Source organism: Lytechinus variegatus, chromosome 1, assembly GCF_018143015.1.
Source record: "Lytechinus variegatus isolate NC3 chromosome 1, Lvar_3.0, whole genome shotgun sequence".
In the NCBI taxonomy this organism is placed as follows: domain Eukaryota; kingdom Metazoa; phylum Echinodermata; class Echinoidea; order Temnopleuroida; family Toxopneustidae; genus Lytechinus; species Lytechinus variegatus.
This window is the reverse complement of record NC_054740.1, coordinates 70,802,994-70,829,806: the sequence shown is the minus strand read 5'-3', so window position 1 is coordinate 70,829,806 and position 26,813 is coordinate 70,802,994. Positions and strand designations below refer to the sequence as shown.

Here is a 26,813-nt window from a genome sequence, read left to right as displayed (position 1 = left end):
CCAGAAGACACAGTAGAACCTACATTTTTGTGTGACTTCGTAAATTTATCATTATTTTGCAAGTTCGTTGGGCTAAAAATGCCTCTCAGATGGTAAGTAAAGTGATAGGTTTTCAAATGATTATAACTTGTCGATTTCTTTGTGTGGTTTTATAAAAAGAAATATGATTATTTTCATGTCTTTCCCTAATTTTGATGCCGGTGCACATAGCTGGCTGACGTTTGGTTGCGTCGACGACCGTCGTCGTCGTTGACATGGTACCGCGACGCTAGCCGCTGCCTGAGTGCGCCTGCCCGGTTTCCGGGAGCCGACCCGAGCGCGGGAGGATTAACTAGTAATAGTATAGACAGCTGGCAGCCGTCTGTTTCGAGGAGTTTTTACATTTTTTTTTTTTTCTCCTCGTACACAGACGGCTCGCTATCGTGCAGCCACCATAAGGGGACTTGCAATGCAAAATCCCCCCATCGGGGCTTTTCAATTTTTGTCTTTAATGAATAAAAATTTCCAAAATTTTAGTGACCAGAGTGCAAATTTATATTCCCTCTTGGCATCAATTGCCAAAAAACAGAGAAAAATGAAGTTAAAAGGAACACAATCAGTGACTTACCTCGGCTGTCGCGCAAATTCACTTCCCCGTTTTATCCGATCTTAAGTACATAAACATATGGCCATTGAGTCCCCTGTACAGATCGCGCTAGAACTTCGGTCTCTGTATTTGGTGAGTGAAGCCAACGAAGTTCAGCTGAACAACCAACAAAACAGAGACCGAAGCTTTTGGTCTAGTACTACTAGTACTAGTATCACCAGACACCAAAAACCTCTCGCATTCTTGTTCTGCGTTGCATGGAAGTGAAAAGTGCAGCTGTGTTGCTTTTGGTCTGGCATCAATGGGCATCGCAGGAGCCGCAGTAGACAGCTGGCAGCTGTCTGTTTGAAGGAGTTTTGGCCAAATCGTGGTTTTGGAAACCACTCATAGATTTGTGTACGCGCATTTGTGTACAAAGTGAATGGAGGTGGAAATAGGGAACCGTGCGTGCGACTGAATAAAGCGCTGCTGTATGAAGTGAATGGTGGTTACCTATATCACGATAATGCCGGAGTTTTTAAACATTTTTATTCTTTTTAATTTCTCGTACACACAGATGGCTCGCGATCATGCAGCAAAATTCCCGATGGGGCTCATTGATTTTTAGTGTAAATTTCATAAGAATATAAAAAGAACTGAACCAAAATAAAGATTATTATTCCATTTTTGCCTGAAATGCCAAAGTCACCAAAATGGGAAAAAACAAACTTAAAAGGAAAAAAAACGGTGACTTTGGCTATCACGCAACTCCAACTTCCCTGATTTATCCGATAATATACATAAACATATGGCCATTGAGTCCCTCAGTCAGCCTGTGGCTGTACAGATCAATTATCAAGTCACTATCTTCGGTCTCTGAAAGTGTAATTTTGTGAGTGGAGCAAACGGAGTTCAGCGGAAAAACCAATGTAACAGAGACCAAAGATTTTGGTCTAGAGCCAGGGGAAGTGTCAGCCCCCCCCCCTGTTTTTCCAGAACCATGTCCTTGTACAAAAATTTAAAAAATACCATATTTTTTGCATAGTCGGCCCCCCCCCACTCAAGTGATGTTCATACTCTCGTAACAAGCTAGGATTCACTATAGTATTGCTACACCTACCTGAACCTCCAGTGGTGAACTCGCTCTCATACTCCGAGTGACAAAAGTGGAATTTTATGGGGGGAAATATAAAACTCATGGCATGTACCAATACAATTTTAAAAGGAATAAAAAACTCATCTTCCTACTTGTAACTTCTCACTCTAATTTCACTGTATATATCATCCTCTGGTTAGTCTCAAACTTGGTGATATATATATTACTAATTAGAGCCTGTATTGGGTTCCTCATACGTATTGATTCACTGCCGATTCCAAAACATCGCAAACACAAATTGCGCATGCGCGGAAATCGCAGCTCAAATGATGAATATTCATGATAGGACTGCAGATCGAGATCTTTGCAAATGCGAATCAATCCCGATCTATAGTCCAATCATGAATATTCATAAATTGAGCTGCGATTTCCGCGCATGCGCCACACCTGTATGATTGCAACTCTTTCTGCTATGGGCCTCAGATTCCTTATTTGAGTTCAAAGAGTTACCATGAATTGAAAGTTCTAAAGATATACCTATCAAGCAAGATAATCTATTATTTACATTAACCTTATCTTAGTAAATAAAACCTTGTATATTTCCAAGCAGGAATTCCATAAATTATGGGATTTTTCTTTTTTCATTTATTCAGATTTTCATTTCTGAAGATACTAGCAAGGGATAAAGATGTCTTTGTTCAAGGCAAGAGATTGGTGGACAACAACGGTTGGTTCAGGAGAGGTCTTTGATCAGGGCAGCCTCGCTGTAGCAAAGATTGATGGAAATTCAGCTTCTCATGGTAAGACATTCATCAAGGCTTTAATACAAAACCAATGCGAACAGGGTCGTTTCATAAAGCTGTTCTCAAGGCCATTGCAAAACTTACAACTGGTCCACGATCTGATTTTGGAGGAAATCACATTTTGCTAATATTCTGAAAATGTGAAATTTTTATGAAAACTATCGTTTTATTTCAGGTATTTGCTGTACTTATTGAGTGAATTTTCACATTTTAAGATAAAACTGTTGTTAAAATGTTCATACTCTTTCAAAAAAATTGTATAATCTTTGCCCATTTTCTGTATTTGTTGGTCAAATTTTCATATTTCAGACAAAATTGTTGTTGGTAGTTTGAATGGGGTTCTTCGGATCTACCAGCCTCAACCGTCTAAAGGAGATAATCTGAAAGCTGAAGATGTAGTTCTTGAAGCTCAGTTGCAGCAACCCATCCTGCAGGTTGAAACAGGACGTTTTGTTTCGTAAGTATTTTTTTTTTCTTTTTATTCGACTGCATACAAGATGTATGTTAACGAAGAGTACATGTACAATGCTTTACCTAAATCCGCTATCAATTTATAAAAAAAAATTTTATTGACTTCATCATCACACTTTGATGTATCAGTTATAGGGACTGACTTCTCAAGTTGTCTGTAGCGGAAGTAATTATTTATTCGAACAGTTCTCATTCTTTTCTCATACCATTCATATCTAGAGCCAACTTCAGCCATGGTAGATACTGCTCCAATAGTTACTGTTGGGTGTATCATGGTTTGACTCTCCGCTTTCAAACAGAGGGTCGTGGATTCGAAACCCGGCAATGTATGTGCATGCATGCAGCCATTGGCAGTGTTGTTCAGGGGACTCATATGGCTAGTGATTGTAATCTTTTCTGCATTGACAGAATTTTTACTAAAGGCAAAATGGATTTCATTCTGATGTTGCACTTTTCCCCGTGTCGTTGGGGATATGTGTCTGCACAAATACCTATTCTTGACTGGTGACAGTCAGTGTAAGTTCTCATACTCGCAGTTTGCTGGGAAAAGACTAATAAATGCATAGATGGGGTTGCTAAAAAGTGTTTTGATGAATGCCAGGTAATCTAGCCTACTGGTCATAATGTGGGTTACATCAATTGATGTAAAACCAGGTAGATATTCAATAAATTGTGCATAGCCTAGTTGGAAATTTGACAATGTCTATATTTAACATGGTAAATTGTTAATTTTATTAATTTGCAGAAAAGTCTGTTAGTCACTATTACAGAAAAGAGGTGCATTTTCTTGTGTACTTCTGCAATTGGGTATCATCATAATGAAAGTGTTTTAAGAGCAGTTACCCTGGCACATTATTTGATTGAAATTGTCACTGCTTACTGTGTCATACGACAGCTAAGTTTTGGGGTGGTAACTCCTGTTTTAGAATCGCCAATGGATTTCTTCTTTCAAACTGTTCTAGTCATATTTTTTTTTGTATTTTTCATCAGTGCATCAGAATCAGTGAATTTAGCTGTACTCCATCCCCGTAAACTGGCAATTTACTCAGTACATGGTGAGTTGTACTATGTTGTACCATGATCACAGTCATTTTGAATAATTTTACATCCACTAGATTGGTCTGCTCTCATGCCAAGTATAACATTTGGGTGTTTAGGGGGAGGTAGAGTCTTATATGTTGTTATGTAAATGCCAAAAATTATTTCTTTTTTAAAAGTATTCCTCGTGCAGTTGTGCAAGGAAACAGGTAAATTGTGTCATTACTTTCTGTAATTGATTTTTTGCATTGCAAACATAATATATGTATGGCACATAACACAGTAGATGATTACTGCTCGGATGATATCAACCTAGAAAATTCTTTTGCCAAATCCACAACATAATACTCTCAGTATTTTGAACTAGAACAAGAGAAAGCCAATGTTATAAAAAGCATGAAAGATTGGTACGAAGGACACACTGCCTTGTCACCTTCGGATAACACAAAGGAATATGAAATATTTAACATGTATGGCACTCACACACCTGTAAGTACAGAATCAAGTGTTCAAAGTTTGTTTTCATTCCAATAAACATAATTTTTAAGGAAACTTAATTCTATGGAAAATGCCTTGAGTGGTCTGTTTAAAATTGTTTTGCTTGAGCATAATTAACTAATTTGCACATATTCAAGAAATGGTATTGAACAATTTTACATTTATTGATTTTAACATTTTGTACACTGTAGGGGAAGATGATGTTATATGATTTTGTTGTGTTCAGGTGTGACCGGTGCAGTGGAGCATGGTTCTCAGTACCATCTAAAACTCATGTATGAACACAACCTCCAGAGAACAGCACACAGTCTTGTAGTGGGACCATTCGGAGGGGTCAAAGGTCAGTATATTGTGTTTCAAAGGTTTTGTACATATACTGTTTGTTTTTGTTGTTGTTATTTTGGGGGCTTTTGATGCCTATTTTATGCTTCACCCCCTACCTGTTATTGTTTCCTTTATTGCACATTCAGTTCAAATTTGTTTATATGTCTTTGAAATACTTGTCACATTGCACCGTACCATCATACCTTGCCAATTGGGTTCATGGGAGGCCAAAAACTTGTCGGGTTGTATCATTTAATTTTCTTTTCTATTGTCAGTAGGGGAAATAGTGCCTTTCAGGTGTGATAGTGCATTGATCCCCAGTTAGAACTTTTTTGTTAGACAGTTCTAACTGGCACAGACCACTGTAGAGACATCACTGTTCCCCTTACAGACTGTTTACATAGGGAAATGTTTTCCAATAGATTTATGGCCTGGTGGCAAAATCCTTGGGCTTAATCTTTTCTTTGCAAAGTTATTGAATGTTTGTTATCTTGAATATTTGATTTTCATATCCTCTTTGTACATAATTTGCCTTCAGCTAATTCTTCATATATTGTTTTCTCCACCTTTACAGGAAAAGATTTCTTGTGTGTTCAGTCGATGGACGGCACCGTTTCTTTCTTTGAGCAGGAGAGCTTTGCCTTCAGTCGTTTCCTGCCTGGCTTTCTCCTACCCGGTCCCATCAAATACATTCCACGTACCGATTCCTTCGTGACGGTGTCGTCCTCATGGCAGGTTGAGAGTTACAAGTATCAGGTCCTTGCTGTGGCCTCGGATTCCAAGACCAAGGAAGAGTCTCAGAAGATGACGTTAGGCAAGAGAATCACTGTAAGTTTTGAGTTGTAATCTTCCCTCATCCCTTCTTCCCTTCTCATCTTTCCCAATTACTTCCCCAATGTGTTGCTTTCACTCTTAGTCAGACATGGTGAGACAAATCATCCAACTTATGCTAATGAGCATGCACTACCCAATAGTGTAGCTAGAAACCTTGTCAGGAAGGGCAAAATTGTTCTGACAACAAAGGAAAAGGTACCTCTTTCATACCAACACAAATTTCTGACATGTAAAAGAAAAATTAGACATTGCACCCCCCTCTCTCTCTCACTTATGGTAATGCCAACTTCAAGAGTAGGCAGAAGAAATATTTTTCATTGCCTTATATCATATTGATATCGTACACAAAGTATTGCTGAGCTTTGTTGCTTAGCTTTTCCATCATATCTGAACAAGGTTTTAGTGTCCTCTTTTCTATTTCATTCCCCAGCAACAGCTAACATTTACAGTAATCAACTGGTGATTGCTTAGAAGTGTTGGGTGCCTTATAGAATTTGGTTCACACATTGTTCAAAAGGGGGAAGGGGTGAAGGTGTTCAAAGCCAGCAGAAATGGAACATGCATTCTTTATGAATGGGCACATATACTTGTCACAGCCCTGGTTTAATTTACAATTGCCATTTTTTCATCTGTATTGAAAACAGGAGTGTATTCTTGAATCAATTTTTCTTGTGAGTATACTGTGCATTACGATATAGCTCTAAAATTGATTAACCCTATGCTTATATCAGATTGTGTTCAAAATGTATTTTACTTGCATGTTTTTTAACAGGCTGACTGGACATATCCACTGGGGGAACCTGTCCTTGATATGTCAGTCATAACTCATGCAAATGCAGTACCATCTATAGTCATATTGGGTAAGTAAATATGAAGACATGATTTTATATAAGATGTAGGTTTCTATTCTGAACTGTGGATTATCCATTAGTTTAATGTACATGTAGATAATCTATTCATCTAATGATCTGACCGGATTAGGTTGATCTGTAATCTTTTCCTAACATATACTGTAATCACAGTAATTTTATATCTATATTAGAAGTAGAACTACTAAATCATGATTATAAGGTCAATGGAACAAACAAAATATGAAAAAAGGTCATCTAAATCACAGTGACTATGTTTGGAAGCAGTATAATCAAATGCATACCCAAGTTGCATAGCTTGAAGTCATAAACAATAAAAGAAAAAATAACAAACTTCGTGAATAGCCAATGGAAATATAAATATTTTTTCTTACCTTAGATGCATTGACACCATATTCAAATGGATTATATCCACTAGGTCTACAAGATGTGGGTCTACTTCTCCAGTAGTGTAATACAACATGGATTAACCTCATTAGGTCTACTATCAATTTAGTCTAATTTCTGTTTGGTGTAACATATTACACTTAGACTAATACCCACTTAGTCTAGTTGTAAACCGATGTGTTGGCTCAGTTGGTTGAACGTCCGTCTCACAACCGGGAGGTCAGGAGTTCAAGCCCTGGCTGTGTCACCCCAAAAGACATCAAAAGATGGGAGTTGTGTCTACCCTGTTTTGCATTCAATGACTCTAAGGGATGGAGCCTCATCAATCTGGGTCTGCACAGTGGCTGCCAGCCCCACGATCAATTGGACAAAATTAATTTTTGGATGATATATATTTTTGATTTCTATTTCGAACAAAAAAATATGGATTTTCATTTTCATTTTGTAATATCAGTACAATGCACAGATGGTCATATTTCACCTCGTCTACTAATTAATGTGCACACTTGAAACTTGGATTTATAAGCAATTCATCTTATCATACCGACCATGCAGTGTTAGACCAAGTTTATATTAGCTGAAACTGGTAGAGCCTAGCTGTAAATTAGACAAACTGGTAAATGAGTTTATACATGTATGTGGCAATTTGACCAAATGTTAAGTTGATGACATGAGGCAAAGCCGTCATTGGAGAAAGCAAACCCCTGTTACAAACCATGGAAAACCTAAATCACCCCAGGCCAGTTATTTAAGTATCTTAACATGTGTTTCTTGACCTCGATGTGTCAAAAAAAACTAAACCACAATTACATACGCAGCGTGCCGATTCGAGCAAACTCGCTCACCATCGCATGCAGTCGTTTTTATTTCTCTTTAATAGTTTACTTATTTTGGGGCCGATTTTTTTTTTTTTCGTTCCAAATTGAAAACAGAATAACACTGAATTTTAAAATACAATATGCCTTTAAAAACTTGATTAAATATCAAATACAATAATCTAATTCCAAAAGGCCTACTACAGGCAGAGCTGCTCTCACTTAATATCACAGCTGTTGTTTATGGTCTAACCCTCAAGCTTGCCTGTGGAGGAGAAATGTTACATAAGAGGGATTATCGGGCGATGCAGGGTTAAAAGTGCTTGGGAATGAAATATCTTGGTTCCTACAACAAGGATTTTGTTATCAGGCTACTAGTACATGACAGCAGCAAAGCTCTGAGCTAGTGCAGTTGCCTCTCCAACAAGGGTTTGATGAACTGGTTGTAGATGAACTAGGATTAGACCATGTGTGATGATACCAAAAAGAAAGTACATATTGAAGGAACGATTGGCAGTTTACCATTCAAACATGGAAATGTGCAGAATGAAGATAATACAATGCCTGCCATTCCGTTTGTATTGAATGTAGTAATAATAATTTCTTGAATAGATTATGTAAAAAATAAACAATTTTCTACTTTTAACTACTACTCTCTTTTCAGGAGAGAGGTCAGTTGTCTGCCTGAAAGATGTTGGAACATTGTCTTTTTCTAAAAAGCTTGAGTATAATCCCAGTAGCTTCTTCATATATGCCTCATGTAAGTATCAACTTCATTGACTTTAATGCTCCCCAGGGAATGGAGGATATGTAGACATTGTGAGTGGGAATGACTGACTGAATTTGATGATTGGGTTAAAAAGATGTGTACAACTTATGTCTTATATACATTGTAAATAACCAGATGATGATTATTATTGTTTTTATACATTCGTCCTACTCCTACGGGATGTATTATGGTATCACACTCAGTGTCCGTCCTTCTGTCCGTTAAATTTTTTTCTTTGTAAACTTGATAACTTCAGTTCAACTTAAACTAGGTTCATATAATTGATGTGTAGGATACTAGCATGGATTCCAAGAAGCCTATTGACTTTGAGGTCAAAAGGTGAAAGGTCAAGATCACAGTGACATGTTTTCATCTTACCTTCTGAAGTCCTTGATATGCTTAGTTTAACTTAACCTCGGCTCATGTAATTTGGTGTGTAGGTATTTTATTGATTTTAAGGTCAAAGGTCAAGTCGCCACCTTCCACCTTTCTTGCTTGACCAATGAATCCATTTTCAGCTTTACAGGTGGGCATATTATGTGCTGGCCCCAGCGACACTCTTGTTATTGTTGTTGTTATTATTGATCAATCTTGCACAGATATCTTTTCATAATGATATAGAGCACCGCATAAATGATGTAAAATGCCCAAAGAAATAACTATGATTTAAATTAAATGCCCAAATATGGGAATATAAATGCCTTGCTCCTTCATTTCTTTCTCTTGATAGTAAATGAGAATAGCATACAGTATATGGTTGGTACCCATACCAGGCAACTTTTGGTCTATGAAGATGCAACACTCAAGTGGGCAGCCAAGCTTGAACATGTTCCAGTCGCCTTGCGAATTGGAGAGTTCCAGTAAGTTACACTCTTAATTTTTTTCTCATAAATTTACGTATATACCAAAGGAAACGAATATGGCAACCCAATTCATCACCAAAGTTAAAGGCATAAGTTGTCATCGATTTGCTTTGTGTCTCTGGTATGTTACAAAAATGAAGCCCAGTAAAAAAATCAACATCTAAAAATAAGTATTTAGTGCTTTTAAAAGGTAAAATTAAAAAAGATTGGAAACACAATCTTAATTTCATCATTAATTAACAAAGTGCAGTATGATATTCAAAAGTAAAAGTGGAAAATTAGGCCATCTGGGCCTTAAACTAAATTTGAAAGTTGACCAAGTTATGGTTGGACCAAACGGTGATTAGAACAAATTGGTCATAGATTGATTGGAAGTAACCATGATGGTGTTAGACAATCTGAGAATTACTCCATATGCTCGTACACCAAGTGGATACAAACCTCCTATTTACATATATTTGGTTTTCTTTCCAGAGATTTAAAAGGAGTGATAGTCAGCCTTGATGATGAAGGACACCTGACGTGCTCCTACCTCGGTACAGATCCGTCCCTCTTCGTGGTGCCTCCACCAGATTCTAGGGAAATAGACTATGACAACCAAGACAAGGAAATGAAAGATCTTCAGAGAATCATCAAGGATTCATCTCATAAAGCAGGTAAGCTTTCCATTCAGTAGACTTTAGACATTTCAGGCTTGGATGAAATATTAATTCACCTGCGTGAAATGTGTTTGTGCATGGGTGTTATTGTAAGAGAGTTTATAAAGTGTGTCAGTCAGATACGATTATTTACATGTGGGGCAGCCCTTCAGCATCATCATCTGAAAGATGTGACTAGAGTTGAAACGTTGAACCTCTGCATCAATTTGTAACTTCACCATATAGCTTTGATTACAGTTGAGTGTTGCAGCATCCAGTTTCATTCATTATGTTTGTCTCTTTTCTAGATATGTATAGGATTCAGGGGTGGTATTCTGTAACTCTGTCATAACTTTTGTCATAAATTTTGTCATTTCTCTCCGAGATGTGACACCGCTATGATTGTCACAAATCGGTATTCTGAACATTGTCTTTTCCCTGTCATATCTCTCAAAGTTCCCACCCATCTTTTCGGAAGCAAACCAATCAAAATCATCGTTAGTTCCCAGTTGGAGCCCTTCTAGCCAATAGGAAAGCCCCGTGGCAAGTAGGGCGTATCCCCAAAACAGTTGCTGGCATCGCGCAACTACGCGTATATTGATGCGCTTAATTACAAAGAGAGACAGGGAGCTGTGAAGAATTTTAGAGGAGAAGTATAAAAGTAAGGAAAACAGAGAAAAAAAGGAGGAATAAATATGTAGGGCCTAACTAATTGTAGCATGAAAAAATAATTTTGAAAATTGTCATGGAAGATGAGTGAAACTAATACCACAATCTAATCTAAATAATATAATTGTTTGCTTGACATTCAGTCGGCAGGGTATCGGGATATTTGGTACTAAAAGATATGACAAAATTTATGACTGCTACCCCCTGTCATAACTTTTGTCATATCTTTTGCTTGTATAAAAGGATTACGCGCATTTAAAGCCGCGTATTTTTGCTGCGCGCTAAAGAGAAGAGACAAAATTTATGACAATTTTTGTGACAAAAGTTATGACATCCACCAGAATACCGATTTTGTCATATCTCTGAGATAAGATAAAATATGGAGAAAAGACAATGTTCAGAATACCGCCCCAGGTTATTCTGTTACAGAAACAAATCATCGTATTCCTTTCAACAAAAAACTAAACTGATATGCAGCATTTACATGTTGGTTTATACTCATTTTTTAAAGTACTAGCACTCATAATCATATTATCATAATCATTATTCATAACAATTGACTTGATGTAGAATTCTTAAATGAACAATGTTCAAATCCTTCATTAGAATCAACTCTGCAATTTTGTGAGTGTTTGAGTGTTTATAGCATGATTTATACTATGTAATGATGTTTGATATTATCTGTCTGTTTGTAGATTTTACTCCTAAGAAGAAGATTGATGATGACCTCACAATGACAGCTTCTGTACCATCCAATCTAGATGCGAGTTCAGTAAGTTCAACCATTTACACTCTTTTAGATAGCAATTTCCACATTTCAATCGATCTATTCTACAGACTGCACAATCTCTACTCCCTGGGGAGGAGTCCAACAATGAGTGGTCAGTCAGATCTAATTGCTAAGCCAACGACATTGACATAACCATTATTGAAGAGTGATCTGTCCTTTAATGTCACAATATTTCATTATTATTGCACTGTTTTGTAGCCTTACCCTTCAGCAGCCTCTACTATATCCCTTCATTTAGAATGTCTCATCAAGAATCTCATTATTTATTTTATTTTATTTTGCCAGGCTGCTCAAGAAACAGAGATACCAGATGAAGATCAGATTCCTTCATTAACTGTAAAGGTAAGTACTGCTTTATATTAGTAATGTGTAGAGTTCATATGTAGCTTACAAATATTATTATTATTGCTATTATTATCATTTGACCAAGTCACACAATACATGATACAAACATAAATGACTTTTACATGGTAGAAAAAAAAACAATATAGAATGGAGTAGTCATACTTGCTGGTCAGGGATGATCTGTTGCTAAGAAACATTAATAGCTTAAGAAAACGACCATAGGTTCTTTTTGCATTACCTCAGTAGGTTTTTACATGCATGACATCAATGAACACGGTCTAAAGGTGATATGAGAAAATGGAGAAGCACGTTACGAAACTTGAAGAAAATAATTTTTTAAATATATCAAATGTGAGGGCTGAACTCGTCTAAACATACAGCATTACTTAGACTATATCCATCCGAAAGGCACTCTCTCTCTCTCAACACTTTGAAATACTGTTTTAACGATGTGGATGATGATACAGTTAGCTGCTGTTACAAATGGATTTACTTTCATGAAAAATATATCAGGTAACTTGTAAAGAACAAGCAGCTACCTAGACCCAGGCCTACCATGAACATTTGATGTGAGTTTAATATAAATCTGATTTTAAAGAGCATATCACTGTTGATTTAATCATAATTGTTATTTACATTATTTTCCAGCTCACATTGAAGAGTCAGACTGGAATATCTAATGTACGAGTTCTACTACACTGTCCATATCCATTGGCTGCAACACAGAGTACTTTCACCATTCCATATGTCGGTAAGCTCCCACTTGAGAATGAGATATTCATGCAGAAATTCTATTTATATAAAATAATTTTTCTGTGTAGAAGCTATTGAAATTTTGACATCTTTGATCATTATGCCCATTCATATGCCAGAGAAGAATGTATAGCAACTTTTTACAAACATTTGGGGGTGGACATGAGCTTCAAATCTCAACATGTATCATTAATTTGTTTTGAAAATAATAGATTTTCTTTATTTTATTTTGAATATAATATGTAAAAGCACTGATTGGTCAAAGAAGAACTGGAAATTATCCACAGACACAATACAGTGAGCATTGTTGTTTTACAAGGTCTGTACTGCCAGCATTAAAGAGAAAATGAATTGTTACGAATCAATAGATAATAAGTACAATTGCATCAAAATGTATCTGTGGCATGGTAAATGAATGCCCTTTGTTCTGCAGGAGATGTGTCCAATCCCACTACTACGATGATCACGTTCTTTATGAGAGGACATTGTTTACCAGCTTCACTTGTTGCTAGGGCAACGGCAACATACACTACTTCAGCAGGTAAATATCTTGAAGAAGTCCCACTTTCTGCATTTACAGTGGTGGTTAGATTAAAGAGAATTGATATTAAAGATGTGCTTTTCTATCTATGTTTAATTGTTTTTTATATCAAGTTATCAGAATATACTTTCTCTAGTATTCTGCATACTTTTTCATACCCCATTCACAGTGGTGCTCAAAAGTTAGTGAACCTCAGATCTAAAGTTTTCCAAGTTCTGTAATGTTTTAGATATTTAATTGTGAAGTCCTGTGATAAAGTACATGTATCACATTCAATAAAGTTTGTTTATCTGGGCTCGCCCAAACATTGTAGTGATTGTTCTACATTCAACACTCAGCATGAAGGCGTGCATTTTGTGGTGGGGTGCACTAACTTTTTAGCACAACTGTACCCACATACATGCTTATTCATAGTTGAAATGAAGGGCAAGTGGCAAAGTTCAAAAGTTGTAAACATAAAATGAGAGGTGCTGTCCTCATATCGTCTCTCTATAGTTAGCTGTCAGTGGTTCATTAAAGGTGTGAATTTCTTATCATGCGAAAGCTGTAATATTAATAATGACATTCATTAAATTCAGACTATCAAAAAATTTTAATTTATTTTCTCTGTCTGGACCTGGATCCCGTTTCATAAATAGTTAAAACTGTTGTAACTTTGCCATTATGGAAACTACCATTTAAACCTTGATTTTGGTTGGCTGCAACTACCATTATAGTAACCTTGATTTTGATTGGCTGCTGAGACCTGTTGCCATGGTAGTTGCCATAATGGCAAAGTTACAACAGTTGTAACTCTACATGAAATGGCCCCATGTTTACATTGTCATGATTCCTGTCATGTGTTCTCTCATTATTTGTTGAGTGCAATCAATTCTTTTGATGAAGAGCTGCTCTGAAAAAAGTCTATTTTTTGTAAGGTGTGTACAGGTGTTCTGTTGGATACTGTCAAAGCATTCAAGACTTATTTTTCTTTTTCCATTTTACTCTTAGGAGTACCGCACATTGTTCAGTGTACCATCAAGCTACCTCTGAAGCTTGTATGTAAACCCTGCCAACCTGCCAAGAATGCTACACATAAGATCACACTGGACTCTAACAAGAACTGTGCCAATCTGCATGATATATTCCCAGGTATGTACTGTGTCTTATGGTTACCAGTCAAAACACCTCTGTCCACACTCTTTCTTTTCCTCTCTTTCTTTATTTTATTATTTTTATTTATTTTTGGTGGATGTCCCCTTGAAGCCCACCTCACATATTTTGATTCTTCTTGTATTGTACTTTGTTTATAAGGGATAATTATGACTGTATTGTGAGTTAAGCATCATAAGATTTGATTTATCCGTTTGATAATCATGATTCTGTATTGCATTTTTATCACCCTCAGATTTGATTTAAAAATTTGATATCCATTATTGTATTGTGTGTTTAGCATTCTCAGACTTGATTGAAGGGTTTGATAACAGTGATTGTATTGTGTGTATATATCATCCTCTAATACTATATAGGTTCATTAATGCGGATTGAAATAATCGCTAGAGGGTATTCATTTGTCTCGCATTCTACTATGGTCAACAAGGAAATTCGTGATCACTCTCGCAAAAAGTGTTCACTGGCTTTCTAGGAAAGCTTTCACTGGCTAGAAAGCCAGTGAACACTTTTTGCGAGAGTGATCACGAGTAGATTGCGAGACAAATGAATACCCTCTAGCGATTATCATCCTCTAATTTATAATAAAGAATTTGATCAATATTATTGCATTGTGTGTTCATTTTTTCTCAGCTTATGATTAAAGTGTTTGATAGCCATGATTGTATTCTGTGTATATTGTCTTATCATTTGATTAAAGATTTAATAATGATTGTATTATGTGTGTATCCTCAGATTTGATTAAAGGGTTTGATATCTATGATCGTATTACGTCACGTGTTTAGCATCCTCAGACTTGATTGAAGGGTTCAATAACAATGATTTAGAATAAAGGGGTTGATCAATATTGCTGTATTGTGTGTTTATCATCCTCAGATATGATCAAAGGGTTCGATAACAATAATTGTGTGTGTATCGTCCTCAGATTACGAATCAAAGGTTTGATCAACATGATTGTATTGTGTGTCTATTGTCCTCAGATTTAACAGGACCAGAAGGAATGGGATCGGGTAATGCTCTGGGTTTACAGATATTTGGAGGTCCCAGAGTTACCATCCTAGCTTCTAAATCATCGCGTAAGTCACTCATTTTGTTTGTACCTGGATAGTGAATTTTTTTTTTTACATTTGATTCTTTGTGAGAATTGATTTTTAAAGTCATTCTTTCCACTTACTAATTTGTTCTGAGCCAATTAGAAGGACTTCAGTAGCTTATAACAGTTGTCAGTGAAAATCACTTATAATGATCACAAAGTACATCTCTGGGCTATTTCAGGGTGTTCTCAGTGTTTTGGGGAGATCTGCCTTGTATAATATCTTGCTATTTTTGGTCATGTTAGGGTCTCTTTTTAAAGTTTTCCAGGGCTCTTCCCAAGAGTTCCTCGGAAACTGGGAAAAGATTTTTTTTTTGGGGGGGGGGAGCTACATGGTAATGCATAGTTTACATTGGATCCTCGTGGAATTTCAGGGGCTTTTTTTGTAGGGGCCCATCTTACAAAGAGTTGCAAATGATCAGATGAATCACAACTATGAAAGCCAGCAAAGTCAACATGTAAAATGCATGTTTGTTCAAAAAAATTTCTAGATATGATATATATTCATAAATTCATTGATTTTTAGAAAGTCATGTGTGTTCTCCTTTGTTTAAAAAGGACATTTTGCAAATTTTGCAAATAGAGAACATTATGACACTGATGGATTTCCATAGAGTTACGATGATAAGATCACTTGTAGTTCTTTCTAAGACGGGGCCCAGGGGAGCGTTTCATGAAAGGACTTGTTAGACGTTTTATCCGACAAGTCCCATTTTATCCGACAGTTACTATAGTAACAGTGCCTCTCAGCCAATCAGAATCAAGGAAAGATATCAGATCTGACAACTTGTCAGACAGAAATGTTGATGAAACAGTCCCCTGGTCTCAATTAGTCATTTCCGAGCTGAATTCGCCCCAAGCTCCTATGTAATTTTGTTCCCTGTGGCAAACATTATTTTTTAATATGGCGGTATCCATAGGCGGCGGAAGCGGGGGGGACAGGTCCCCCAAAAAATTTAAGGTGGGGGGGACAGTCCCCCCCTAAATTTTTAGCTGATAACCTTTTTTTTTTTTTTTGCTTGTCAAATTTTTTACATGTGTCCATCACAAAATTGCAGGTAGACCCCCTCTAATTTTTTGGGGCTTCCGCCGCCAATGGCGGTATCTCTTCATGTTTTATTGTGAAGAGCAAACAATAGCATTCAAGTACACTTTCTTGTATTTGCTTTCTGTTTTCAGAGAGGTATCGACTGCAGTGTGATATCTTTGAAGCGATGTGGCCCGTTGTCAATGAGTTCATTGAACGCGTCAGGATATATCATGTGAATACAGGGGTCAAGGACTTCAAGCTCTCATTCTCATCAAATCTTATGATGCAGGAATATTTTGAGCTTATAGATACACACATGGAGGTAAGAATCATATCTTAATCCAACTGTTTGTTAGGATAGTACAGACAAGCTCTTTAGAATGCTCTATAAATGATTATTAGATTACTCAAAATTACACAACTGGTAGTAGTTCCCAGAAGGCCCTAAATTTTGACATTTTTATAGTAAAATCACTTTCCAAAAGGGTACATCTTTATATTGAAGAATCATGTAGAATGTTTTTAAATGAAAATGAATGAATTAATCTTTAATTGGTTTTAATTCTGACTACAACTACACAGTCCGTTGCGATACCATTTTCAAAGAAATTGTAGCAACATTTGATTTGAACATTCCAACTTATAAAATCTTAACGATCAAAGTTTTGATAAGAATACTAAAATCAATTCCAGTCTAATTCAAGCCTCCCTTCTAAGATAAATGCAAATTCAATTCCAAATTGTAATGATGTCATCATCTGTTGCGACTTTAAGCCGACTGCAACTTTTCTGCGACCACAATGCTTGCAGTACAGCTGAATTCTGATTTTAGTAATGTGAGCTTTACACTGAACTTCAAATAAGATAATTTCACTGCGTTCATAGTTAATGCGAAGTGTGATTAGTTGAAAAATTATTCCTTAGTCGGATTATGTAGTATGAGGCAGGCATAGGTGATGTGTTTTTTAACAAGTTTAATTTTAGAATACACATTATTCTTTGATTTAGTTGAGGGTTCACGCAGAGAGGTACAAGGAGCTTCTAGACCAGAGAGCGAAACAGTTCCGAGCCATCCAGAGGAGACTTCTGACCAGGTTTAAGGATAAGACCCCATCACCTCTCAACAATCTTGATACATTATTGGAAGGAACTTATCGACAGGTGAATATATGGTCCTCATTCAACTTAATCTTGGTTCCTCAGTCTTAGATTGTATGATTACTTTAAAGTAAACGTACTAGAAAGTAACTCTTGGTTTTATCAAGCACTTCACTATTCTAGAGGCCCAAAAATATTCATTTGCAAATTGTTGTGGAAAGGGAAAACAAAAAGTCTCATGAATCAAATTTGTTTGTTTGTTTGTTGCTGTTAAACTTTTAATTCTGTTTTTAAAAGTAACATCTACCTTCATGTGGGTATCGTGTATGTGCCATGAGTGAAAAATAGGAATGCTCCCATAGGACAATCCAATATTATGAATGCTCCCTTCAACTACAAGCTATTTGAATTAATAGATGAATAAATGAGATAATATGATGATAACATCGTAGAAAAAGGAAATGAGTAATTTGATAAAAGATGAATAAATAACAAATACATTAGTAAAAATAAAACTAAAACAATTAAGAAAGTAGCAAGTGAACAAATGATTTATAATAATTGAAAAAAGATAAACAAAATAATATATTAAAAATCACCAAATTAACTGGTTTGAATAGAAGTGAAAATAAAAATGATAATAGATTAGTAAATTTAAAATGAATAGAAATACACAAAAAATGCTTATGTCCTCATCAGATAATATGATTTTTGTTTCACCTGCAAAGCAAAGTGAGACTATAGGCGCCGCTTTTCCGGCGGCGTCAACATCAAATCTTAACCTGAGGTTAAGTTTTCGAAATGACGTCATAACTTAGAAAGTATATGGACCTGGTTAATAAAACTTGGCCATAAGGTTAATCAAGTATTACTGAACATCCTATTAGAGTTTCATGTCACATGACCAAGGTCAAAGGTCATTTAGGGTCAATGAACTTAGACCATGTTGGAGGAATCAACATCGAAATCTTAACCCGAGGTTAAGTTTTTGAAATGTCATCATAACTTAGAAAATATATGGACCTAGTTCATGAAACTTGGACATAAGGTTAATCAAGTATCACTGAACATCCTACATGAGGTTCACGTCACATGACCAAGGTCAAAGGTCATTTAGGGTCAATGAACTTTGGCCAAATTGGGGATATCTGTTGATTTCCCCTCATAACTTTGAAAGTTTATGGATCTGATTCATGAAACTTGGACATAATAGTAATCAAGCATCACTGAAAATTTTGTGCAAGTTTGAGGTCTCATGATTAAGGTCAAAGGTCATTTAGGGTCAATGAACTTTGGCCGAATCGGGGGTATCTGTTGAATTACCATCATAACTTTGAAAGTTTATTGGTCTAGTTCATTAAACTTGGACATTAGAGTAATCAAGTATCACTGAACATCCTGTGCGCGTTTCAGGTCACATGACCAAGGTCAGAGGTCAATGAACTTTGGCCGAATTGGGTGTATCTGTTGAATTACCATCATAACTTTTAAAGTTTATGGATCTGATTCATGAAACTTGTACATAAGAGTAATCAAGTATCACTGAACATCCTGTTCGAGTTTCAGGTCACATGATCAAGGTCAAAGGTCATGTAAGGTTAATGAACTTTGGCCATGTTGGGGTTTTTTGTTGAATAACCATCATATCTCTGTAAGTTTATTGGTCTAGTTCATAAAAAGTGGACATAAGAGTAACCATGTATCACTGAACATCTTGTGCGAGTTAGAGTAGTATTCAAAGTCAGCACTGCTGCTATATTGAACCGCGTGATGCAGGTGAGACGGCCAGAGGCATTCCACTTGTTAATACATGGTTTCCTTTTTTCTAAGTAGATATTGAAATTAGCTGAGGGTGTGGATGAGAATCAGAAAGCTCTAGTTCGCTGCTCTATGGGTCTGAGCTGTGCCACCAGTATAATAACCACTCTCCTTGCTCTTGCACATGGGTTCACCGAATCGGAGAAAGAGATCCTAGATGCTAGTCTGTCTTCACAAGTACAGTGTGAAGGAGATCAGGTAAGTAGAGAGTGCAGTTTTCTTGATGGTGATGATGATGAAAAAAAGAGAACTTGATAAAACAGGGGTTAGTACTGATATCATTTTAAATGAATTTAACCTAAGGTTAAGATTTTAAAGATGAGAGATAGTGTTGCAATTATTATATTTTTTAAATCTTGGATGTAATGATGAGTTTGATTATGATATCTTAATCAGGTAACTGGGTCAAAGGTAATTTCAGGTCAGTTAATTTTGATAACTGGTATTTTTTATTATTTTAAAAATAGCCACAAAAGACAGGTTTTTGCTATACACAGGTGGTCGCTAAGACAGATTTGACTGTATATATATTATTTTCCTATGACTCTTTCATTTACAAAAGGGATGGGAAGAAACGGTGGATGCATCCATCATCAACCTTCTGAGAACCTGCTTGGCTAAATCAGCCAAAGACCAAGCGATCAATCCAGCCCCACTGACCTTGGCACCGGATACATCCAAGCTCAAGAAACATATCATGCAGGTCACAGAGAAACTTGCAAAAGGTTCCAGGCTCCATGTTGAAGGACAGGCACAGGGTATGTACAATACAAGAGTGTTTCTTGTGGATTTTATGTGCTTTTTTTGCTCTATTTTGGGCAAGAGTGATTTCAAATAGATTTTAACGTTGTTGGAAAGATGGAAATGATGACCATGAGCTATAGGAAGAATGCCATTTATGGTTCACTGCAAATTGTTGCTCTTAAAAATGCCCCCCAAAAAGTTTTTAAATGCGACACTTTAACCAATTATACTGTATTATTATATGACACCTAGATACATGTAGATTTGATTGGTTGTTTGATATCGTTCATTCAGCCCATTTCGCAATGACATCATCAACCATGCAATTTTGGATCCATATGATTTTGTCCATTGCACTTGCATATCGAGACTGCAGCTCATGCACCAGCAGTGCGCATGTTGTAATGACGTAACAATCAACAGACCGAACTCGCACTGCATGAGCATGTTTTGCATCGAAATTCATGAATTTCATATGGGAAAAAAAAATAGTTTTTTAGGTGTCATATGAACCAAATAATGATTTTTTTTCATTCGTGCAATGGACAGAATACTTCATTCAGTGAAAGATGAAATAAAGATCCATTCAACTCGACTATGCATCGTTGAATGGATCATTTCATCTTTCACCTCATGAAGTATTCTGTCCATTGCACTCATAAACATTCATTATTTGTATACCATGTCTACTAGAGTAAAGACTTTACTAAAGCCACAGAAAATGAGTGGAACTAGTCTCACTATTTCAGAACCTCAGGGTTCCCAGCCCATCAGGGTAAATTATTCTACTTTTTTCCAGTCAGGGGAATATCAGGGACTTTGATAGAAAATACCTTAATTCAGTGAAAATTGCCTCAAACAAGGGAAAAATCAGGGAATCTTGATCAACTAATAAGTTGAAATCATGGTAGTCAGTTAGACTCTGTTACATTTTGTTGCATATCAAAACAACATCCATTGAATGACTGGTTATGGTGGTACTAACTAGTTTTACATTAACGTTTTTATACTGAAAATACATGTAATTCACTGCAACAACTTAGAAAACATGCAAAACTGGGAATGGGTTCAAATAATTATCGGGAATTTTTATACTTTTTCAGGGAAAAATCAGGGAAAACAAAGAAAGAATCTTTGTTTTCTTGAAAAGCTTGGAACTGTGGACCCTGCATGATGCTCTATACAAATTGCGAATACCAAACGTCTGTCTGCAGACTAACCAAAAACCTTTTTTTTGTATTATATAGGTGAGAGGGATTCTTCAGTTGGGCACTCACATTCAAATTCTACATCGAAGAACAATGATTTCTTTGATGAGGAACCTGCATCTACTAATAACAGGTAGGTTTGTTTGATTTGTGATACTGACACCCCCACCCCCTCCTCCCCAATAAACAAAGTACACAAAGCTTTTGGACTGACTAAAAAAATGATAATACCAGGGGCCATTGTATAAAACTTTTGCCATAAAAATATCTGGCAAACAACCAAAAATTCTGGCAAAAAACAATTTTGCCATTGACACTTTTCCCATAGTTTTTCTTTTAAGCTAGAGGCAGCAGTTATTCTCTGAATGGAAAATTTACCCTGGTCTACCATGATCAGAGAATACCAAGTATTTTTGCAACTGTGAAACCAAATTCTTAAATTCCCAAAGAAAATACTTGCTATATAGTACACGTGGGTACTTATGAATTGACAAGAACTTTCTCTCGAATTTTCCAAGGTCGCAGATGGTGTTTTTGCAGAAGTTCCCCATCCCTGCAAATACAGCTGAGCGTAGATGCTGATTACTGCTTCCAGATATGTCATGTCAGTAAAAACAAGTTAAATTTTTCAGATGAATTAAGTCCTTGTCGTTTCTTATGAATAAGAAGAAAGAAAAAAATCATGAGATAATTTTTTAGGAAATTAAAAATTTAATTCCATTACATGCAGTTTTTCTGTCAAGAATTCCGGTCGGTAATGAGCAAATATTCTTTTAATTCTTGTTGTATACAGGTCATCGATAGAATCCAAGCCAGCACCGATGGCATCCCAGCCACAAGCGCCACCCTATGATGCAGCTGCACCACCAGATCGTACATCCTTAACAGATGGTACACCGTCCAGCAATGGATTAGGAGGACCAGCCCTGGCATCACCCAGAAGCCAGGGTCTGGTGGGTGATCTGCCGGCTATGGGAGGCATCGGGGTGCGTGGAGGCTCATCCCTTCCATCCCTTAGTGGAGCACCAGGTCAGTAGCATGGCAAAATAAAAATGCTTCTTACTGGGAAATGAAATTATGGGAATTACATGATGTAAGTGAAAGAATGAAAATAAGGTGGGGGAACAGAATGTTGACAGTTTAAAGGTAATCAGACAACAAATAAGAGAGTTATGGCTGTTCAAAAACCGAGTCACTAAATATATTGAAATTTTACTGTGTCAGCCTTAAAATACTGGATAAATTTCAAATCGGAACGGACTACTCTCCCATATGTCGTGTCCGTAATTATCAAGAATTTTTGTCCCTCCTCCCCCCTTTCCATACCCTCCTCCCTGGGTCAATAATAGATGACCCACTTCATCTCACAAACTACTGGAATGATTTGCCACTAATTAGACAGTCTCCATCACTAGCAATTTTCAGAAAGACATTAAAAACCCATCTCTTTTGAAGTTTGTAATTTTAAGATTATATATTTCCATTTAATTAATTCATTGTAAGCATTTCTAGGCAAAATAGGAAAAGTGCAGTATAAGTAATAATGATAATGATTAAAAATCTAGGGCCCATTTCATAAAGAGTTGCTATGATAGCAACTCTTGCTGGATTATCATCTTTCATTGAAAGAGAGAATCACAAAACTTAATTTTCACTGTTGCCATAGATGTTGGCATTCCATCAAGACTTGCTATCTTAGTATCTAAGCAACTTTTTATGAAATGGGGCCCCAGAAAAAAAGATAGTTCATCAAAGTTTTTTTTTTTAATGATTTTTTCAGCAGGTGGTTCTTCGCTCCCTGCTCTGCAACCAATCAAAAAGAAGAAGAAGAAAAAGAAGAAGTCTTCAAAACCTCGTGACAATGATGATTTGAGTGATGACACAGATCTAAGCAGCATGGGACGGTCCTCTCCTGACTCTATTGCCTTATAAAATATTGAAATGGTGAACATCTGAGCCAAAAATTGAAAAAGATTTCAATCTTTGAAACAGTGGTTCCTTATAAACCATTTTCATTCATTCTTTTCCTCCTTTTTCTTTTATTAACAAAAACATGCACACATTTTTACCAATTAGGCATAGAGCATTTTGGTCTGTTTAATTTAAGATAAAAAAACCATGTAGATAGAATGCCTTGCCTCAGGGGCATAAAGGGCCGTGTCGGGAATCATTGAACCATGGAATTTCATGCGAATGTCGGGTACCTAAGACCACTGGGCCAGGGCACCTCCACCTGTTGGATGAATTAAAAATGTGCAAATGTATGATTGATGTTTTAAATGTAAGACTCGTGTTACAAGTACATATTTTAGGGGAGGGATTTTCAAGTTTTGAGAATCTTCGCCAATGTTTGGAAGCAATATCTAATGGTCAGTTCATCTAACTGACATTTTGATTTCTATCTTGACCTCTCTTGATTAGAATGTATAGAGAATATATACAAAATTAATCCTACTCCATGAAAAAGTACTGGGAAATTGAAATTACTTGGACATCAGTTGAACACATTTAACTATCATATAGGGGAAGGCGGGGTAAGTTGTGACACTTTTTGCATTTTGCATGTTAGAATTGATATGACTAGTACTATTGTAGAAATAAGTACCTTGCCTTTAAATTTGATTCTTGGGAAATGTTTTTCACCTACATATAACTTTCTACCCCCACACTGAAAGTCATTGTGACTTTTGAAAAAAAAACGATGTCAAATGGCTCAACTTGCCCCATATATGGGGTAAGTTGTGCCACCGTCTGGGGTAAGTTGAGCCACAAAAACTACGTACAAAATGTATGGGGGGAGAACCAGCATGTCAATTTTTTGTTTAAAGTCTTTTCACTTGCTAATTCTCTATAAATACTAACATCCTTTAAAAGGAAAAGAGCAGTCATGTAAATTTGCTCCTTTCAGCCTGCATTTCAGTCGATTTTTATGGTTTGTTTGTTTTTTAAGATACATTACCATAAGAATTACCATGGCGCAACTTGCCCCATGCTGTTTGGCTCAACTTACCCCAGTCCGAACTTAGTGCGATAATTTTGTATCCACACATTTATTATGCATCCATCATATAAAAGACTATGATAAGAATGAAGATCCATACCTGGACTAACAATGTTGTTATCATGTCTTTACTATATTTAAAGACGTGTGTGTGAATAAAGCACTTATCTATTTCACACTCTTTTTTACTTTTTTGGCTGAAATTCATACTTTCCCTCTAAAAAACTACTTTTTGTTTCAAAGTGGAAAACAATGTGGTGGGGTTAAGGGTTATGCTATGGGTCATCAATACATGACACCACCACAATGTCTGACTTTTTCATTATTGGCCTGGTGCTGGTGGCTCAACTTGCCCCTATACTCAACTTGCCCCGTCTTCCCCTACACATGAATGCAGTTATAAATTACTCCTTTGCACAAGTATTGATGCATGTCATTGTTAAAAAAAACGGTGATGCTAGGAATTATTTGTTCCCTTGGAGATTATAGAGTTTGTTGATCTAGACCTTGGGTTTTAAATTTCCTGAAGGCTTTTGGGATTCTTGCTGGTCAATACGCAGGGGACTGTTTCCTGATAGTTGTCAGTACTGACAAGGTATCATTATCAGACAACTTCTCGGCCAATCAAGACCAAGGGAAGTTGTCATATGTTACAAGTGCTTTGCACAAATGATATTTTACATGCAGTCTCATTGATTAATACACTGTAGAGCATGTCCCATGAGCATGATCTGGATGATGCAATGATGTGTTGTATTCTGCATGCAACAGGGCCTCAAAATGTGATTTTTAGTCAGACAAATCTTTTTGACCCCCCCCCCCCCCCCCCAGTTACACTGGCACAATGTGGCATTTATATGTATGTCCAACATCCTGTATAGTTTTTCATCACTTTCTAAAAATGTCTTTACTACTGCTCTAAGTCTTCACTTCACCCCAAAACAATAACAAAAAAATTTGTCTAAAAGTTTAGAACTTCATATGAAAAAAAATACAATATTATCACAGACTCTAATTCTTCTTTTAAAAAAAATACACAATAGGACCAATGAGTTTCTTTCTCAAACTCTTAGATGAAAATTGTAATTAAGTCTGATAAATTCCACTTCCCTGTAGTTGTATTCCATGATTTCTCCAGAACCTTATTACTGTGATATTAGAGAGAGTGATGTGCAGTGGCTTAGAGTGTTATTTTACAAATTGAGTGCAATTTTAGAACAAATTATTCAGATTTTTTTTCCACTTGTCAAATGCAGAGTCAAACAGGGAAAATGAGATTTTTCATTAAATTTCTATCCCATACAGATATCTTCAAAAAATTTTAGAACAAATCATTCAGATTTTTTCCACTTGTCAAATGCAGAGTCAAACAGGGAAAATGAGATTTTTCATTAAATTTTTTTTCCCATACAGATATCTTCAAAAAATGTGTTGATATCTTTTATGAAAATAGTTTCAATTGGCTGATGCGTGAAATATACTTTGCACCTAATAAAGGTAGGCACCCTGCTGAAATAAATAAATAAATTGATTAATTATAATTACTAAATAAATAAGTAAATAAATAAAAATGAATGAAAGACTAAATAATAATAATCATGCACTGTGTAAAAGTCTTGCTTCCAGACTTTACAGCATGCCCAAGGCTTTGTATCACTTGTTGATTAAAATTTAGATTTACTATTGACGATAAAATTATCTGTATTTTTTTATTGGACAAATTTTAAATCTGAATATGTAAGGTCATTTCATTACCAAATTTTCATTTTAATACAATATACAGACAATGCAAAATAAAGTTTTATGGCTTTATGTTTCGGGATTGTCTTTCTGTCTGTCTCATTTATTTTCTAAGAGAGTCAAAAGGGGCCTAAGCTTTCGATCCTAGCAGAATCTTCTTCGGAGGCAATTTTTTTTTGCCTCCGAAGAAGATTCTGCTAGGATCGAAAGCTTAAGCCCCTTTTGACTCTCTTATTTACTCCATTGGCTCTTTTTTAGATAAGCAGTTTTCAGCAGCTTCTTTTTGTCATTTATTTTCTTGCAGATCAACTTCAAATTCGTCCAAGTATAAGACTATAAGTATGCATGTAGGAATGATGTAGTAGTGGGTTTTTTTTCATTTCATGGGTCAAAGGTCATTTACCTGAAAATGTTATATTTTTGCTATAATGTTTGAGGGATCCAATTCAAACTAGGCTCATGTATGCATATTGGAGCACATAGGGCAGCAATCATCTGATGCGGTCTTAAGGTCAAAGGTCACACAAGTCATTGTATATTCTCTCTTCTGTTTCCTCATGTTGAGGCTGATTGTATGAAGTATCATAAGCTGTAAATTTCCTAAAATGTCGGGGTTTTCTATTCAAAGTTATATTCGTATTGCAAACTGTTTTGTTAAAAAATATTTTTGTTGTATGAAGTGATTAGAAAACAATAAGATACATTGTTTACAAACCATAAAGAAACAGTATCAGGATGTGCCTATTAGAGACAGTTTCTTAAATGGATTTTTTTATGTCAACAATCATGCACTGATCATATTTGATCTAAGTATAGTTATAGTAGCCTAGATAAGAGATTCTTTAGGGGCAATTCTATAAGGTA

General features: G+C 36.1%; 1 protein-coding gene across 2 annotated transcripts; it reads left to right on the top strand.

The window, feature by feature from the left end:
* On the top strand, nucleotides 1–23,728 carry LOC121421752 (protein PTHB1-like). Of its 2 annotated transcripts, none has more exons than XM_041616560.1 (23): nucleotides 1–92; nucleotides 2,315–2,461; nucleotides 2,774–2,921; nucleotides 3,926–3,990; nucleotides 4,698–4,811; nucleotides 5,370–5,623; nucleotides 6,402–6,489; nucleotides 8,365–8,460; nucleotides 9,200–9,329; nucleotides 9,807–9,988; nucleotides 11,335–11,411; nucleotides 11,715–11,771; nucleotides 12,423–12,525; nucleotides 12,961–13,068; nucleotides 14,059–14,199; nucleotides 15,198–15,293; nucleotides 16,490–16,662; nucleotides 17,349–17,501; nucleotides 19,272–19,454; nucleotides 19,819–20,014; nucleotides 21,248–21,341; nucleotides 22,002–22,237; nucleotides 22,992–23,728. In XM_041616560.1, exons 2-23 carry the CDS (start codon nucleotides 2,350–2,352, stop codon nucleotides 23,138–23,140), a joined length of 2,955 nt encoding a protein of 984 aa, XP_041472494.1. In that variant the 5' UTR covers nucleotides 1–92; nucleotides 2,315–2,349; the 3' UTR covers nucleotides 23,141–23,728. The 2 variants fall into 2 exon arrangements, with proteins under 2 accessions (XP_041472494.1, XP_041472486.1); XM_041616552.1 differs by having other exon boundaries at nucleotides 22,989–23,728.
* Nucleotides 23,729–26,813: the final 3,085 nt, after the last annotated feature.

Excerpts from the sequence above, each read along its gene's own strand:
- LOC121421752 (XM_041616552.1), top strand. The coding sequence starts at position 2,350 with ATGTCTTTGTTCAAGGCAAGAGATTGGTGGACAACAACGGTTGGTTCA. Across the intron at positions 11,772-12,422 it reads TTCCTTCATTAACTGTAAAG|CTCACATTGAAGAGTCAGAC; the intron begins GTAAGTACTGCT and ends ATTATTTTCCAG. Across the intron at positions 21,342-22,001 it reads CCTGCATCTACTAATAACAG|GTCATCGATAGAATCCAAGC; the intron begins GTAGGTTTGTTT and ends TGTTGTATACAG.